Genomic DNA, 19,626 nt, shown 5'->3' with positions numbered 1-19,626 from the left:
TTACTTGTATTGTAACGCTTGTAATGTTTTTGCTTACGATTGTAAGTCGCCCTGGATAAGGGCGTCTGCTAAGAAATAAATAATAATAATAATAATAATAGTTTCCTGCTCCAGTAAAAAAAAGACATACAAAGTATGTAAAGCTACTAATACCCTCACATGATCATCTCAATTTGAAAATGTAATTGTGAATGGCAGTCATTATTTAGGCAGTGTGGATAGCTTATGTTAATGTTAGATTCGGTCTAAAGAGTCTGTCTAAAGATTCTGGAGCCTGGGGTCTGTGCACCCAAGCACTGTGCGATTCACAAGGCTCACTGTTTTCACTTGCATTTTATTTGCTCATTCCAGCTGATTTCTGTTCATTTTTCATTGATCTGCATGTCTGAAATGTATTGCAACAGAGAAATGGCTGTTTAACCCAGTGGTAAGACATTTGCCTGGGCAAGAGGGTTAAGCATCTATGTCATGTAATGGATGGAACAGCATGGTGGCCCATTGGGTAGGAGTGCTTGCTTCTTCTTAGCCATCAGCCTCTGCTCTTCCTTGGAGATCACATTTGAGTACCATCCATGCCCGACTATGCTGAGGGCTCCAGTACTGCAACAAGCTCCATTTGCTTTCCTGGCAATGATTATCATCAAGTGCAGTTGATATTTGTATTATATACTGCATGCACGTTGTAAAGAATACATGGTTTCTCCGTTCTGCTGCACCGCCCAGCCCTCTTCTGCTTTGAAAGCATACCAAATGCTGCTTCGAAGAAAACTCATTCTGATTATTACAGACGGTGCCCTTGACAAGGTGTCCTTGTCTGTGATAATAATGATAATAATAATAATATGGTAAGCCTGTAAGTGACATGTGGAAACGCTGGCCACCCTGGATGCCAGTGTCTCGATGTGGATTGCTTTGGCTCGAGGGCCACGTCTGTTTGAAGATTGAGAGGCTGGTAGCACAGCTGCCGTTTGCTCTTTACTCGACCCTGAGACGTGCAAAGGGGCTGAGGTTAGCAGCCCATTCCTAGCACACATTGTAACAAATCACACGTTTTAACTGCAGCAGAGGAAACATGTAGAAAATGCCAGCAATAGTCTAATTATGAATAGAAAGAAAAATGCACTAATAGTGGAAAAATACTGTACAGTACATGCCATGCTAAATACAATCTGAAAGTGATATAATTTCTCACGATGCCTTACATGATTTGTAAAGCTGCACTGTTACAGCATGTTTCATTACTATAGTTATTATAATAACCGACTAATTCAATAACTTATATGCAGATGTGTGATTCATTTTTTAATGATCCTTTCATTAAAGTTTTTTTTTTCTTTGTAAGAGTGAAAAAAGGGAAGAAGATAGAGAAATGGAAAGAGAACATGGTTGGGGGGGTTGAGAGGGGTTTGAAAACATTTTGCTTGGTGCTTTATTGTCGTTCACAGACCCTGGTTCAGAATGATGTTTATTACACATGAAATTAGCTTGTTAACGCTAGGACTCTCCTGCGAGTTTTGGTTAATTAGAATGTGCAGATGGCTGCGTTCCCCGTTCCACGGCTCCTCCAGCCCGTAAGAGGAGAACGGTCCCCCAGTACCAGAGAGAAGAGGAGGGGAGGGGAAGGGGGGTGATAGCTCTTTTAACAGCTCTGTCTTGAACAGCACATCCGCGCTCTTTTCTAATTACATTTCCATAACAGCAGGGCCCCTCGCCCCAGCCTGTACAATGCAGCGCTTTACAAAATGAACTGCGGTCTAAAGCAAAGTGGCCGATTTGTTCCAGCATGTGCTTTTATCACCGCTCGTGTCAGATTGTTCGACTCCCTCTCGTCACATGAATAAAAAGGCTGCTCAAGATGTTGTGCTGCTAAATAAACACTTCTGCTATTAAATGTACTGTATTGATAATATCTCAGTTAAGAGGCTTCTGTGAGGAGAATGGTAGCTTTCTAATCATTCGGTCACTTGCTCTGTGGCCGAATGATAAGGGGTTGCAGCGGTGAACAAATAATAATTGGGCATTCCAAATTGGGGAGAACTGGGTAAAAACCATTGAGACGACTACATTTCTTTTAAAAAAAGGGAATCACGAGGACCCACACAAGTAAAACTCTCAGCAGTTTATTAACCCAATCATTGGGTTTAATTTCTTTTTATTATTAATATTATTATTATTAATAATAATAATAATAATAATAATAATAATAATAAGAAGAAGAAGAAGAATATGGGGTCAGTGAGGTTTCTAGCATTGTTAACATAGAGAGTTTGCAACCCTGGTCCAACCCTGCCCTCCCCCTTCATTAAAGCCAATTCCAGCTCTTCACATGTCTCCAGCAGCAAGCCCAGTGTGCTCAACCTTTCCAAATGATCTTCAATGGCAAAGCAGCAGCACTATAATGACAAGACAATGGCTATTGTGCCAAGGGGGCAACAGTTAGCACAAGGATAGCTATTTCATCCCAAACACTCAGTGGAGCTAGATTTAAAAATACTAAAGGAAACAGAATGCATTAGACATTGTGTCTCTTATTACTGTGTATTTGCATAGTAGTTACTTAGTAAATACACGTTTACTTATACATAATTACAATGTTATTACGCAGTGTTACAATGTGGAAATCCACTGGATGTTAGGGTTTTATTGTAAACATGTGTAAGTACGCATGTATTTACTAAGTAACTACTATGTAAATACACAGTAAGTAGAGACACTTCATGGAAACTTTTTGCTGGCAGTGTTCAATACGTTGCATTTAATCAATGCCCTACATCCTGGGACTGTCTTGTAAAACCCACTCTTTTCTTTCTTTTCCTGCAGGAAAATGAGATTGAATACTACGATGCCAAAGCAGACTCGGAATATGTAAGTGCTGTTTATTTATTCATACAGTATTCACCTCCTCCATACATTCACAATGCCTCTTACCCTAGTTCTGTATTACCTTGTAAAACTATGAGTAACTCATGTAGACCAGCATTCAGCTAATGCTGCCACCTGAGCTACGATTCAGCTGTTCAGTGCTCATGTTTTTATACATTGATTCAGCTATTTAGCCCCTTGAGTGTGGATTGTAGTGGAAATGCATGGGCACCTGATAAATCAAGATGTGGAAAGGTAAGATAAGAAAAATAGAATATCAACTGCAAATCAAAAATAAAAGTTATATATATATATATATATATATATATATATATATATATATATATATATATATATATATATATATACAGTACTGTGTAAATGTATTAGAACACCCCATTGCTTCTGTAGTTTTGATTTGTTGTGCATATGAAATCAAACCATTGTAACTGAAAATCTTGGAAAGTTATCAAAATAGGCAATTTAGTGATTATCTACTTTAACTGGTGACTTTAATAAGCCACACATGCAAGAGAAAAGGAACACAGAGCCACAAATGGTAAAGTGCAGGAGACTTTAGAAGTTTTTAAGATGCCTAATTAAAGCACAAAGTGGTCTAACATTTTCATACACCAGTGCTTATTGTTTCTGTATCACTGCAGGTAGGTACAGTATATTAAGGATATAAATGACAAATCTTGAGGTTATCTAATACATTTGCACACTTCTCTGTGTGTGTATATATATAAAAACAGGGAGGGGGCTATGGTGATTGGATTGGATAATCAGTCATAAGCTGTTTTGCATTAAACAGCACAAGGAGGCAGGCAGGCAGGCAGGGTGACTGATTCAGGAATATTCCAGTAATAAATGCACATATTTTCACAACTGACTGATGAGCACAAACAAGTGCACTCAGACGCCACTTAATTTGATCAATATCTAACTTGATAAAAATAGGCTGCTAAATTTCATTTGGGAATTTGTAATTCAAATGAATTCTAATCTTTAATTATACACTAAACGTAATTTAAAAAAAAAAAAAAAAAAAAGCATACATTTATTTTTTTTATTTCAGCAATCTGCATTTTCAACTGTCAGTGAGCTTTAATTTTGCCTCTTTAATTATGGGTTTGTATGAGGAATGGGTGGGAGATAGGGTGGGTTGGGGTGGTTATATTATTTTAGCTGATTGGTAGAGCAGTTGGAATCCATTTAGCTGCAAGCCAGCGAGACTGTGATCGCTCATAGCCAGCGTGCTTCTGTCAATGCAAAGCTTGTTCAATCCTTTGCACTCCAGTGCAGGAAAGCAGGGAGCACGATGACAATGCAACAATCTTCCTGTACTCAGACCCTGTTAACATTATCGCTAGTGCATCTTTTATTGTGATGAAAATCTAGTGGTTCTTTATTTTCCACATCTGCAGACATTTCAAATCCAACGCTATAGTGTTCCTGCATCGTAAGGCACGTGGTCTTAAAGCAGCAACATGGTTAGAATGCAGCTGTTGTGCTGTGTTTGAAATATCTGCATATCCTGAATTAAAACCGAACCAAAGGATTTTCAACATATCAAAGGGAGACAGGAATAATGTTGCTTGTGCATAGAAAAAAAAAAAAATTATTGGCTTGTTCTCCTTTAGGGGAGCTCTGCAGTTGATATGGAGCTGTGAAGCCTGCCCTGATTATTGAATAGTTCAATCTTTGTTTTTCCCCTGATTGTACAGCATGCATTTTAGCCTAAACTAACTTTTAGAAGCATTCACAGAAAAAAACAAAACCACTGTAGACAACCGTGAGTGGAGGTGATAGTCGGATTAAGCAATACAAAAAAAAAGGAGAGTGACAATGATAGGGAAGCTCAGGAAATGCCTGAAAGATGGCTTTCAAAATGCTTGCATGTACATCTTTTAAACGCAGAGCAGCGCACAGCCAAATCGGCAAGCTGTGAAGTAAATACTTTAAAAAAATCACGGAGCGCGGTGCCAGAACCCTGCTAGTTTTCAAAGCGCTAAATTCATGAAAAAGGGGTCTTTGGACATGCTTGCCAAGTCATACTGTCGCCAATGCCAAGGATTTGGCAGTGCCTACTCCAACGAGCTGCAGAGGCTGTTTAACAAGGCTCCCATCATCGTAACAGGACCGCATGTGCTTTGATCTTCAGCTGAGCATTCAGCAGGGATATTGATATTAGGCAGGCAGGGAATGGCTTTGAGGGCAGTGGTGGACTATTCCCCTGGGTTATAAGACAGTGACCAAGCATTTTTTGTTAATGCCTTAAGCCGAATGGTATAATTGAGGTACTTACTGTGGACCCCGTTTATTAAAGTGGGTTACATTCAGGGTGCAATGTGAAAATCTACACTGGGTTACTCTGTGGTAGCGGTACAGAAAACAACATCTGCCGAGCTGTACCATGTGAATAAAAGGCTGGCTGCCCTAATTGGAATCATGTGAGTGACCAACATCTCGGCATTCACTGCCGGCCAATGATTGCCTGCATGTAGTTACAGCAGCACTTCATCTGAATTGGCAGGGCAGTGAATGTGAGGCGATTTGGGAGCAAAACGCTTCACTGCGTCTGCAGGTTTTATTGTAGGAAAGCTGATTTTTCACTTTTCTATGTCTTGCTATTTTTTTTTCTTTTTAAATACAGGTAAGGCTGCTGCTTAGCAGTTCAGTAATGATGGAAGGAACTGCTGACTTGTTTGTGCTTGCGCTCTGGCAGCGTGGAACTGACTGACAGAAATCAGCCCACGACTCATTAGGAAGACTGAAGGCTTTTCAAAATAATTCTAGTCAGTCAATCACTGGGGAGCCTGCACTCCCTCCCTCAACCCCCCCTCTCATCTCGGGGCCTTGCAAGGACTCCCTTGTCAGCTTGCACCCAGAGGCCCAGCCACAAAGCTCAGCTCCCTCTGCTAATACAGCCCCACAGCATCCTCGCTCCCCCTTGCATGCCCCGTCTCTCCTCACAAACAGACTCCACGATTTCCGACTGATTGTTTTTCTTCATGTAATGAATTTATTATGTAAAATCCAGTGGAGGGTGAGAGGCTTGGAGCGACAGGATTTTTTTTGGAATAATTGACAGCTTTGACTGCAGTTCATACAGGAGAAACACTGCTGGCGCTCTGATTCCCATCACTAAGTTCTCAGCATTTGCTGGCCCTGAGTTTTCTGTATTGTATATGAACTTTTAGAACAGTCACTGTAGCCAGCTCTCTGTGCTGTACTGAACTGTGCCAGTTCTCATTTAGTGAGTTCTCTACACAGTACACTGTCTTCAATCTGCAGGGTCTTGGATACCCAGTACTGATACTGAACTGTCTTTTGGCTCATGTCAAGCGAGAGTCAGGATTGTTTTCACCAGGCCAGCAGCCTTTCTCAAAGCTATTTGCTCAATATCGTCAAAAGCTATTTTTTTTCTAAAAGAAAGAAATACCAGTTACAATTCTAAAACGAGTTGTGTAATTATGTTTTTTTCCTGATGAATAAAAAGCGTGGAGTAAATCGTTTTGAGAATCTAGCCCACAAACCTCTCGCATCGCGTCAGGGAGCTGGGTGAACAGCAACAAAGTGCGGAGGAGGAAAAAATAAGAATTAGAAAAAACAAATTAATAAAACATTCCAGTTATATTTCTAAAGAAAACAATGAAAAAGACACAGACAGTTTCATTTATTCTTTTATTCTTTTATTCTTTTATTCTCTCTCTCTCTCTCTCTCTCTCTCTCTCTCTATATATATATATATAGATATAGATATAGATATAGATATAGATATAGATATAGATATATGTAATTTTTTATCTTCAGCTTTACCGACTTGAGATCATCTTTATTATTCAATCCATTGACACAGATCAGTTTGAAGAGCCTGAGAAGGCTGACAGACTCTCGCTGTTTTCAGAGAAAGGAGATGGACATCCAGCCACCTATTATGAGGAGGGGTGATCTTCAGCCTCCGCGCATTGTGCCTGATCTGCACTAAGTGGAACTGCCTCTTTGGTTTCTAATGCTTGGGCAGTGAGTGGATAGATGCTGAAAGGTGACAGGTGCGCTGTACTATGGGGGCTACCAGTGTGATGCCTGTGTCCTTCTCTGTGACAGGCAGGTGGTGTTAGGCAGAGGCAGGAGGAGATCTGTTGTATGTGTCTGTCTATCCACAGGCAAGTAGACTCATGCAACACAGGGTTGGGTTAAGGACTTGTGACATGATACTTGCATAGTCACGGTGGGAGATTAAGGGTTAAAAAACCTTTCTGTTTGGGGAATTAAACAAACATTAACAAACACAATATAAATTGGGGAAACAATATAAATAAGGGCATTTATAACTGAGGAAGGCAACTAAAATATTATTTTATTAAAACTACCCTACTTAAAATGATGAATAGAATGGCCTGGAAACTTGTCCAATCTGCAAGTAATTCTTTGTAATTGGAAGTAATTAATGGTAATTCTAAATGTAAGGAATCAAATTACAGTGCTTTATTAATTTAATTTATCCGGTGTGTTTTATTATTGGAAATATATATTTTAGTTTTTTTTAATATATGTTTCCAAAAGAAATACGCACATTTTCAGTTAGATTGCCATTATTTTGTAGTACTGGTACAGATCATTTAAAGTAATTCATAGTAAGTTAGTCCCAGGTTAGAGTGCTAGGAGTAAAGAAATAATTATTAAAACATTGTAATTGTGGCCCTTTTTGCTCCTAGAAAGACCCAAATGGTGTATGGATGCTGAATGCTGTTAAAAGCACAATGAAGAGCACTAATCCTGACTGGGTTACTGAATGGCTGAGAGTTGTAGAGTTAGGGTTAGGGTTAGGGTTAGGGTTAAGGTCATACACAGCTGTTACATTACATTATTTTGCTGGGACAGAAGTCTTCTCTGAGAATGTGTTATTTTTACCAATCATCTGCTGCGACAGCAGTCTCATACAAATGGGTACTTCTAAGACATCTCAAAATCTTACAATCTCTGTAAATTACTGCTGCAAAGTAATTTCATGTGGCATCAAAAAGGCCCTCCCCAGTCTTGTGGCACACCCATGGATTCAGGGTCCATCTCCGTATCCAGAAGGGACGTCCCTTGAATTCGTATTTCATTTATTCCAACAGCTTGTAATTGCATTTTAATAGACAATTAAAACCTAGCCATAAATCAACTCAAAGCATCAGAAGTAGGTATTGGAATAACATTTTCTTGCGTTCATCAACCCACAGCTTTAACCGTTTACCAGTTCAGAGCGGATCTCCCAGCATCTTTCAGATGATTGGAGAGGGAAAGTGGGACAACAGGTTCTGATATAACAGTTTTGTCACATGTGGACAAGATCCTTACTGACAGAGAAGGCAGCTTCGCACTGGCCAGATCAGCATGTAACAAATAGAGACAAGTATGTCATCCGAAGTCACAGGTTACAGAGCTGGTCCGAGCTAGTCTCTCGCTCTCGCTCTCGCTCTCTCTGTCCTCTGTTAAGATTCTTTAAGCCAGCTTGTAGCCAGGTAATGTCTGGTATGAACAGATATATTGATACTAACTCAGTATCAGAGTAGTAGAACCAATGCCACGCAGAAGGATTGCAAACCTTAAATATTACAATAAAATCAATTACAATGGCGTTTTGAAGCTGCTTACACATTTAAGCATTATAATTCCAGCAAAATGTCAGCATCGTGCGGGTCTTTCATGGGGACAGGAATGCATTTAAAAAATACAAAACAAAGCCAAGTTAATGATGGCATGTTCTTTTAGAGAGAGTTGGTGCGGCCGAGTGTGCGCAGACACAGCCTCTGAAGAACTTTGCCAAAGGAACTGTTTAGATCTAGATCCTATTTATTTTTAAATTACAGGTCCTGGAAACGGCACGGTTTCTCTTCTGTTGATAGCTTATCAAGATTGAATCCAAAATGTCACATTAATGGAGTAAGATTAAATTCTGAATGCCCTTCATCCTAGCCTGACATTTAACACCTTTTAGATTTTAACGAAGACATCCGCTTCCACAACTTCAGTCTCTCTGATGGGGGGGTGGGGTTCAAATGCGATGGCCGAGTTTTCTCCTGGGGAGTGGGTTGGTTTGTGGTGTATTTGACAGTCTGGGGAAGCCAATTTATACAAATCCTTGCAGGATTCTCAAAACCCCCAGAATTAAAACACTTTAACAGTGACTGATATAGCTTATACAGGACCACAGCAGATGCACTGCTGGGTTAGTGCTGTATTGGGTCTCCATTACTGAATGGCAAGCTAAATTCAGCCAGGAAACTAAATCCAGCCTCGGTGTGTTTTGAGTCTGGGCCTCTTACAGTACTCCTCTGCTGACACTCTGAGATCCCCAGCAAATTGAAATTGGGACTTCTATTCCTTGAGAAATAATAGAGGTACAGATTCAGTGGAGGATTTTAAAGCTAGGCTCAAGACATAGTATCTCAATGCACAGTTATTTTATAAAGCGCTCTGTGTCATGCTTGCATGAAGGAAACCGTGGCGGATTGCACAGTATTGTGCTGTATTGTACTGGGATGTATCTTCTGCAGCAGGATCATACAAAACGGCCAACGCATAGAGCGCATTGGAGTCTATTTACAGATTGTATAATAACTGGATTGGAGAGTGTATTAGAGATCTTGCGGCTGGATTGAAGTGGGTTTACACGGAATATAATGGCTGGATTGGGGATGTATTACAAACTGCATAATAGCTGGCTTGCTATTTCTCAAACACATAGCCATGTAAAGAAGCCCCTTCACACTAAGGTTTTTGAAACATGAGTGCTTTACATAATGGAAATGACCCATATAAAGCAAAAATAAAGCAGCGAGTGAACTCCTGTATATACAGCACAATATTGCTTCCCATAATTTGTGTTGTTGGAGATCAAGACAGTGTCATATATTATTCAGAAGTGTTTTTGTGATGTGTCTGCTTGTGTGTGGTAGATGGCGTGCACATTAGAGTGGTTCGATGTGCAGGGTGGTAGTTATGATAATGTGCATTCCTCTGCAGAGCACGCTGCCTCCCTCCCCATCATTACTTGGTCACATTGCTGAGCATCTTCCCTGCCGCAAAATACCTGCTTTGCATCAGCAGCGCTGTTATTAGAGTTGAATTGCAATTTGGCACGATAAATATACAGCACGGGGTGACTAGAAAGTCACTTGGACACTTTTGCCATGCCTAAGTAACCAACGGTAAACCAGTTCTTTTTCTCCAACAGAACTCCATCAAAATGTCATTTTTTAACACTGCCTGCACTCTAATAGTAGGCAATTACTTTTGTATGCTTTCCTGGCTGTGAAATACGTTTGTATTGCTGGGAACATTCTCCAGCCCAGACGCTCATAGAACAGGAACTCCTTGGGCCCCTTGAGTGCTTCTGAGCAAGAAAACAAGAGTGCAAGGGGGAACTGATTGCTTTAATAAGATGTGGGTCTATTATACTGTGCAAGCTTGCCCCTGAACACTTACTTTAGACTTGATTGGGGCTAACTCATGTGTAATCAGTACAACAGGACTTCCAGTCACTCCAGTCCAATCAACCACACAGCGCTGTATTACTGCAGTCACACTGCACATTAAAAGCATGTGAGACGCAGCCAAAATGGAAATGAACGCCTAATGAAATATACAAAAGACATATATACAAGAAGGACAACATTTAGACTACATGCCTTTGACACTGTTCTGACTAATTTGCAGAAACTACATTTCTCTAGTGATTTGAACTTGGACTCCCAGTCTGGTATTTAAGCTTTCAGAGGACACAGCTAGCTATAGCAATCACTATACACTTACCAAATGCTCTTTAACAGCAGTACAGATTTAAAGGCTCGAAGGGGAGAGGAGGTTTAGGGAAGCATGTGCTGTGTTTCAGTATTGTTTGATCTTCGTTATTGGCAGCATGATAACCTCTGCTCCTCTGTAATGCATTCTTTGATAGTCATATTTCAGAGCTAATTGATTTCCAAGGTTCTGTGCCTGCATTAATACCTGTTGCTTTGTTGAAACAGGACAGGAGGTTAAACCGAGATGTGTAATTAGCAGTTTTGTGGGAGGTGTGGTGTGAATATTTAGCACTTTTTTTTGTGTTTTTTTTTTTTTGTTTTGTTTAAAGCACAGTGACGATCACTCTCACTTGACAGGAACCCATCTGCAGAACTAATAGGAGGTTAGGTTGATGAGTAATAGGATGTATTTTTGTACCAGGTAAGGACTGGTAGACAAGGAAAGCTATATTCATAAGGGCTAATCGTGCTGGTGCAGTAACTGCACTGCAATATCAGGCATTTACTGAAGCATTCTGCAGTATTGTGGTACTATGTAGTGCATTATGTATGTGTATCTTGGTAAATCCAACAATTAAAAGCAGAACACTGACCATTGCAAACCTTTGTAGCTGGCAAAACCCAAATTAACATCTACTGTAACCTATGTTTAAAAAATAAATGAAGACATTTATAGAATACATGTTTGATTGGGAGCAGGTAGTGAGCGGTCCTTTTAATTGACATCCTTAATAGAATTCAGGTTACTCAACGTAGTGCTAATTGTGCACAGGGGCAGCCTGTCATTCAGAATGTCAAGTTCAGTTTCATTACCTGTGAATATATAATTGAATGTTTAATCATCGTGCATGAGATGGGTAGTGACTCCCTGCTGCTGTATTCTGACACTGCAGTCTCCTGAAGCCACCTAATGCTGTGTTCTGTCAGCTTGACCCTAGTGTACAGCTCTGTTCTGTCTGAGGCTGGGAGGTGATTCGCTACAAGCACATAGCAGGAAATGGGTGTTTGCCATGTTCTGTGTGTTCCCGTGTAGAGGCGAAGGGGTTGAATAAACAGCAGCTAGGATGCGGGGGGTGGGGGGGGGTGGAGCCCTCCTACTGTTTAATACACAGCGCTTACCGGGCACTCGCGAACCATTCAAGAAGAACGAGAGGAAAGCGGGGCCCTGACACGTTCATTTCTTTTATCTCCAGACACTTTCCATTACATCTCAAGGCAGCTTCAGAGCCTTATTCGCAGCCTCATTGAAAAACAGTGGGGACCCAAAACTGCGCTTATGCTTATATTTCGCTCTTGACCCCCTTGACCCCCTTGATCTCTATAAAGGTATTCTTCACGTTACTGCAGTCCGTGGGTTAACCCCTTTCTAAATACTTCGATGAGCGTCGACTCTTTTTAAACACTGTAAATACACTTTCTTATAAGTTGTATTCACCTTAGAGTTACCGTATGACTGCAGGTCCACTAGGGCAGTTTGGGACAGTTCAGGTTTTTCAACTGTATTGGAATCAATAAATGAAAACTTACTACCATAGCAATTGGTAACATTTGCAGACATCACAGTATTACAGTATAACCCGCTGTAAATCTGGTTCTGAATGGGTCCTTTATCCCTCATAAAGCAGCAAATGTGTGCATCTGTCCATCGAGCGTCATTAAAGCAGTTTTAGTAGAGTGTGTTTGTTCAAATCACAATGTCCCTTTCTGTTCTAGGCTGATGAATTTGATGGTGAAGAAGGAGCTCAGATGAAATCCACCAGTCAGCAGCTGCAGCTGACTTTCGTAGACGATCCCAACTTTAAGAACCAGGTCAACTACTCCAGCACCGCTGTGCAGATCCCAACTGATATCTACAAGGGCTGTAAGTGCTGTGCAATGGAACTTCTAGTGTCCTTGTTCCGTAATTGATAAGGAAATGCCTGTGAAAGCTGGCTTCCTGTTTCAAGGGAGCCTGGTTCCTTCACCCTCTGTGTGGTGTTTTCTGTTAATACCTGAACACTGTTGAAAGCCAGTAATGTTGGGTGGAGTTCACTGTAGAGCAACAGAGAGAAGCTGTAGTAATAGAAACCGTTCAACGATTCATTTATTATTTTTCTTTTTCTTTTCGAAAGCTAAACGAGACCGTTGCAGTGTCCTGTCTGGGACCATCACCATTACTGAGATTGAAACTGTTTCCTTAGCACCATAATGAACCGTTTTATGAATCATTATTATAACTGGCAAGTCTCAAAACGTTCTAATTAGCTCAGGTCAAACATTCACTCGTCTTCTTTTCTAATTATCAATGCTTATTAAAAAAAAAAATGGGACTGGATCTGTGAGCAAATAATGAAAAGAACACAGAGGGTGCTGCTTGACAGCGAGTTTAGGGAATGCAAATGTAGTGAGGCCTGGGATTGAGTGAGTGGAGAATGGAGAGTAGTGACGTCTCAGCGCAGAATAATCTGTTAATCAGATAAAGCTGCGATTCCATTCTTGTCGAGGTCCCCATGCACTGTAGGTAAAGCGTTGTGCATTGAAGCAGGTGCAACAATGATATGCTTCCCCACCTCACTTTTCCACAGACTTAAGGAGTGTCCTGTCTGTGACCATCGCCATTATTGAGATTGAAAGCATAAACAAACATAGAGAATCATCATACATGCAATAGGATAACAAAAAAAGAGAGCTGTAATTAGAAGCTTTACTGTGTGCACAATTTCCTGTTGAATGAAATGTAATTAGAAGCTTTACTTTGTTTCGTTCCTGTTTTAGATTCTGTTGCTTCACCATCAACAAATGATGTTCTACAAAACAAAAAATCTTAACAAACAGAGGCTCGTCCCCTTGAGTACTAATGGCCAGCATCCAGATTGCTTTGTGTGTTTCATCGTGTCGCTGCACCCACTGGCTCTTTTGTTGTGACTCTGATAAATGTATTCAAGCCAATTAATAACAGAACATATTCAGCAGTCAGGGGGAAGTAATTAAACAGAAGTTGTAAAAGACACCTGGCCACATAATGCATAAGGAATCTTAACTGGGAATAGGCAGACGTGTTGCTAATCTGGGTTCAAGGCCACCTTATAGTTACTTTTCTCTTGTTCCTTTTTGAAAGTCTATCCAAAAGAGTCCTGGACTGCAAAGGATCCTGGACTGCAAAGTGGGAAGACTTTGTCATTCAGTTAAAATACCACTATAAAAAAAAACCCAGCAACCCCAAAAAAACATCCTGTTACTAAGATAATAGATGAACACCCACACGACTGTCAGGCCATGACATTGTGGGTTAAACGTGTAGGCATATGAGAGAGCGAGAGAGAGAGCGAGGGAGAGCGAGAGAGAGAGAGTGAGAGAGAGAAAGAGAGAGAGAGAATCCAGCTCTCAGGGACCGATTTAAAATCTGAAGCAACATGGTGCAGAGTAGTGAGCAGATTGTGAACGGTGACTGGAGAATGTAATTTCATCCTCTATGGCTGGTAATTCTCTGACCTCTCACCTGTGGCACTTAGCTTTTTATTTATACCCTCATAGAAACTTTCCATTAAGTGTCTCTCATTACTGTGTATTTACCTACCAGTTACTTCATAAGTACATGCATACTTACACATAATTACATTGTTGTTATGCATAGTAACAATTATTATTATTTATTTCTTAGCAGACGCCCTTATCCAGGGCGACTTACAGTCGTAAAGAAAAATACATTGTACTTAATGTGTACACAATTATATCAGAAAAGGGTTAGGGATAGTGTTAGGGTTATATTGTGCAAAAAAAATTAATGCACATGGATTTACTAAGTAACTTCTTTATAATTACACAGTAATTAGAGACACAATGTAAAATGTTACCCTTTTTTAACTAAATCGCCAAACATTTGGACTAATACCTGCATTGTTGTAATAACGTGTTGGCCTCTCTGATGAAGGCTGTGTATTTTTGCCGCAGAATGACTGTTGGAAGTTCTAGATGCCTCTTCGTTCACAGTCCCCTTTTTGGAAAGTTAGATTGCACTCCTCGTCGGCTGACTAACTGATCGGAAAAAGTGCTGACTTGTCAAAAGTTTTGCAATGAGCTTTTGGCAGAGATTATACATTTGCAAAGTGACACAGACACATGACAAACAAGCTCTGTAAACACATTCTTTCTGTTCTTCTTTCTGCTTTTCATCTCATTCTTCTTGAACTGTATATTGCTCCTAATGCTTTGCTGCCAACTGTAATATACTGTATACAGCGTGAGCCAGAAAACTAGAAACACAACTGTATGGTAGTTTAAGTGGGAAATTGCTGTTTACACATACAGTGCAGCTGTGTACTTTATTAAACATAGATGTATAGCCTTATTAGTTATCCAAGCAGGGGACTTGCAGATTACCCATCAGACCAAAAAATGATCTGTTTATCAGGAAAGTGTTTAGAGCTGAAGCTTGCAAGTATGGAAGCTGATCTAAAAGTGTATTATGATGGGCACTCATACCTCTCAAGTGCTGATCACTAACATAGAGTCCTGCATTCTGTACCAAGGGGCAGCTGCTGATAAAGGGGTGTTAAGTATGTGTGGGGAGGTTTTGAAATAGGTACTTTTCCTCTTGATCTCCCCAACTATACTGTACCCCCCCCCCCCCCCCCCCCTTTACCCAAACCAGGTCCCGATCTCGACCCAGTGAAGGGGCACTATCAGTCCTCCAAGCGGTAATTAAAGCATTGAATTCAACACCCACCGCTTCACCCACCACTAAACACACAAATTACATTTTATTTGTTTATTATGTACTGTGTCGCCTTTAATTTAAAACGCAATCAGTCCAGAGAAAGAAGGCTTATTTATTTATCTGTTTTAACTCCTCTCTTATTTCTATAGAGTGTGCGTGCATGCGTGCGTGTGTGCGTGCGTGTGTGTGTGACGAATACTGATTTACGGAGTGCAGATAGCGAATAATTAGAGACAGAAGACTTTGCTTGCCAAGAGTGTCATTAAAATATTGATTTTCTTTTCTCAACAACAACAACAGAGGAACAAGGAATTGATAAAGTGGGGTACATCTGACCTTGTGTAGAAGGGATGTATGCTCAGCGTCTCAGGGCTCTAGACTCTTGACCGGAGGGTCGTGGGTTCAATCCCCGGTGTGGACAGTGCTGCTGTACCCTTGAGCAAGGTGCTTTACCTAGATTGCTCCAGTTAAAAACCCAACTGTATAAATGGGTAATTGTATGTAAAAATAATGTGATATCTGTAACACTTGTAAGTCGCCCTGGATAAGGGCGTCTGCTAAGAAATAAATATTAATTATTAAAACAAAGGGTTAGCAGAGTTCACAAAGTTCAGCTGCACACATGCGCACTTGAGCGTGTGAGTGAGAAAAGGCTACCTGAATCCTCTCCTGACAACAGACCATCTCCACACCTGAGCTTCCTCTCAGAAAATTAGGAAGCCAATCATTTGATTTCTGTTTATCCCCAGGTGCCACACTGGTTGTGTCTAACGATAAATGTTTAAACTATATGTGTGTGACTTTTGAATATTGAAATCAATAGAAGGGAGCATACTTGCATAGCAGTTGGTATTGTGTGCACTCATTTACAGACATCACATTAGTTTCCTTACATACCAGCCCTGGGCCTCTCAGGCAGGGAGTGTGCCCACTGTGCTGAATTGTCTGATGGCTGTCCACTAAGGGTTAAAGTTGAGACTATGAAACTCATTGAATTCGAGACCTACTGTAAGCTGGATTTGAACCAAGCTGTCCTGGGAGGAAAAGCTATTGAATGAATCTAACTGTAACCACGCCCATTATTCATATAGTTTGGGTATTTAGTCTGTTATTTACTATGTAATTGTTTGCAGTAAGATGCACGGTATTAGTGGAATCCTGAACTGTCTAAATGGTGCAGTCATATCTGTCTTTAATTTGTATCTACTGCAATTACAACACTGTGTACTAAGTGAAGCCATTATGAAACACAGCAGTGCATCATTTGGCTATGCATGTCAGGTGTGCGTGCAAATAAAGCTATGGTAGAGGTTAATAGGTATCACCATAATATCCATTATTTTAATGCAGCACTTTATACAGGGCATAGGAACATCATGCTCCAATACGTGCAAGGGCATTTTTTAATTGATTGATTTGTTAGATATCATTGGAATGAATTATTAAAGATGAAAAATGTCTGCAATAGCATTCAGGGGACTGCATTTCAGGGAGATCATGTCGTTTTCTGTATTAGATTTGATTTATCTGCTGTCACAAGAACAAAACAACCAAAACAAAACTAAAACAAAGAAAAAGGAGTCGGAGAAAAGCTCACATGAATAAATCAAACGAAAGGAGTTTGCTTGCGTCTCCTTATCTTGAAAAGCTCGTATTTCTTGTTAAGATAGCTTATCATGAAAAAGAAACCCTGGAAACATAGCAGCCCAGCTCTTTTCTTCTTCTTTTTAAAGGATTAATTCCATGACTTTGGGCCTGGGTGTTGTCCTTAGCAGAAAAAGATATCTCTTTACCCGAATGCTAGGTAAACGCTGCCATTTTTAATCTCCTTCCCAACAGATTAGACGCCTTTCAAACAAACCACGTGCAGAATCTTCACATCCATGTCAAGCCGATGTATAGGACTCAAGAGTAATGGGTTCATGTAGACCCGGGGGTCCGTATGAGCCAACAGGTTCCTACTGTCAGACAAAGACACAGGCAAGGAGAACGTGGCAGGGAGGCCATTACTTACTGCTGCTACAGTCTGGGGATGACTCAGTGCACGTTGTTGTTGGCAAAAAAAGGCATATTTTTTAATGATGGAAAAGCTGGCTTTTGTGACGCTTTTTGAAGTCTGTTTTAGTGGATTAAATACAATTTGATATTCATGATCTAGATTGTATAAACCATGTTTTTTTTATTTTTTATTTAACTTGTCATTTTTCTTAAGAAGTGCAAATAGTGGGCCGCAGTGGCTAATGCAGCTGAACAGGTGTACCTCATGTAACAAAGTTTGAGAGCCCTTGCTCTAAACCACAGTGAATGAACATGATGTGGATGCCCTGCAAGTTTATGAAATAATCTCTCTTTCTATTGGCAAACACTCCCTGGTGTCTGATTTATCGTCCCCAGGTGATTTATGACCCGTGATGATGTGTGAATAAATAATATCAAAACAATCAGGATGATGTGACAAAAAAATAAAAAGTATGGCTGCGACGCAGACATCGTGGGATACGGCAGAGGTGCAGCGATGCTTTTCTTGTAAACACTGCAAGGTGCAGCGTAACACTTAAAGAGTGCTGCAGATTGAAGAACCCACTGACTCTCAACACTTTAATGAACTTCAAAAGGGATTCACAAGACTGATTGGAGTCTAAGTGCTGAATAATTTACTACCACCCCCCATCCGCACTTGACACAACTATAAATTACACACGGGCCCCGTACCAGGAATGTGAAGGAACCCATCAAGCCAGAGGCTGACTTTTTAAGGAAAACACGGCTCCGAGCTGTGGAGTTCAGATGTTCCTCTCGGTGACAGAAGCAATTTATTTTACATCTGCTCAGCACCTCCAGTCCAGCTGTCTGAACAGAAAAAGGGTGTGCTCAGAATTCACTATTATATACTGGGGGGGGGGGGCAGAGCTAGAAGGCTTGCACAAGCACTTTGTGAAGACATTGTATAAAAACAAAAAAAGTACTCAAAACAATACATTAAAAACCTACAAAGCTGAGCATCTCATTAACATAGTGCATTGATATCGTTCTTTGTTGATCTGTTTGTTTGCTTAGAAAAAGGGCCCTAATATTAACACAGCTTGAACTCAGAGAGGCATTGTTGTGGGCGACTGACGAAAGGGGTTGAGTGAATTCATCATACAGGGGGAAAAATGTATATAAAGAGAACCTGTCAGGAGGAATTCAATGTCAGGGAGTGTGTGTGTGTGTTTGTGTTTAAACTGCATATTTTGGCTTTCAAAAATGAATCGTGTCTGACATACAGTATGTGTGCAGTATACCGTTTGTGGACACTACAAGGAAGTCGGGACATTAGCCTTAATTATAGTATTGTTAATAAAAGCTGCTTTTCTCATTTCTACTTCTGATTGTCCATCATATACAGGCACTGTGATGGGGTGAGGAGAAACCCTTTCATTCTTTATACTCACATGACTTGCTTTCTGTCAGGGGGTCCAATCCCAGTCCTGGAGGGCCATTCCACTCCAGGGTTAACAAGTACAATGAGATCATGAACTACTTCAGGGTCTGGATGGGGTTTAATTGTTTCAATTAAACAATTTAGAACAGGGTTGGAGCAAAAACCAGGACTGGAAGGGCCAACTTTGGACACCTCTGCCTTATATGAACCGGTTAGGTAGAGAAGCTTATAGTGCTCAAACGAAGCATCCAGAGACAAACCTATTACAAGAAAGTTAAAGAGAAAGACCCTGAGCCGTGCTGGAGAGGTATTCTAGCTGACAGACCATAACCAGAGGAGTCACTGAGAGTCCAGAGACCACCGGATCATGAGAATTGATTTATTAGTCATTTCAACAAGAAAGAAAAGTCTTTCATAATAATGCAGCAGCTTATCTCTCAGACCGCGGGGTTGCATCATTCCGGCTTCATAATTAAATCAGAAAGCATACAAACACAGATTTCTGCTTTCAGAGCTCAGCGTTTTCCTCTCCGTTTAATCAAGTCAGCATTTATAGTATGATTACAGTACACACCATTCAACTTTTAGTCTGAAAACCTGCTCGGTATTAGTTTAAATCAAAGTGCAATTAAAAAGAAATGCAAATGCAAATGTAATACGCTGTATTTTAAAAACAAACAAGTCAAGAAAAATCCCACATTATTGCATGCAAATTCATATGCAATGCATGGATACTGCTGTGCACAGTTGGGTGTCCCGCTGTTTTCATTGCGTTGTAGATCGCCATTAAACAGAGATTTCACTTTGATTAAGACATTCATCACTGTCTAATATTTTTAGTTTTCATA

At 40.4% G+C, this 19,626-nt stretch overlaps 1 protein-coding gene across 2 annotated transcripts in view; it reads left to right on the top strand.

Moving 5' to 3' along the window:
- The window catches only part of LOC117963518 (voltage-dependent calcium channel subunit alpha-2/delta-2), a 190,642-nt gene that overhangs the window by 109,408 nt on the left and 61,608 nt on the right, over positions 1-19,626 (top strand). For both annotated transcript variants that reach the window (XM_058988347.1, XM_058988346.1), the window contains exons 5-6: positions 2,821-2,865; positions 12,372-12,519. In XM_058988347.1, the coding sequence (XP_058844330.1) occupies positions 2,821-2,865; positions 12,372-12,519 (193 nt within the window). The remainder of the gene's footprint in view (positions 1-2,820; positions 2,866-12,371; positions 12,520-19,626) is intronic.

Source organism: Acipenser ruthenus, chromosome 16 (assembly GCF_902713425.1).
Source record: "Acipenser ruthenus chromosome 16, fAciRut3.2 maternal haplotype, whole genome shotgun sequence".
In the NCBI taxonomy this organism is placed as follows: Eukaryota; Metazoa; Chordata; class Actinopteri; order Acipenseriformes; family Acipenseridae; genus Acipenser; species Acipenser ruthenus.
The sequence above is the reverse complement of the archived record's forward strand: the minus strand, read 5'-3'. Positions and strand labels throughout refer to the sequence as shown.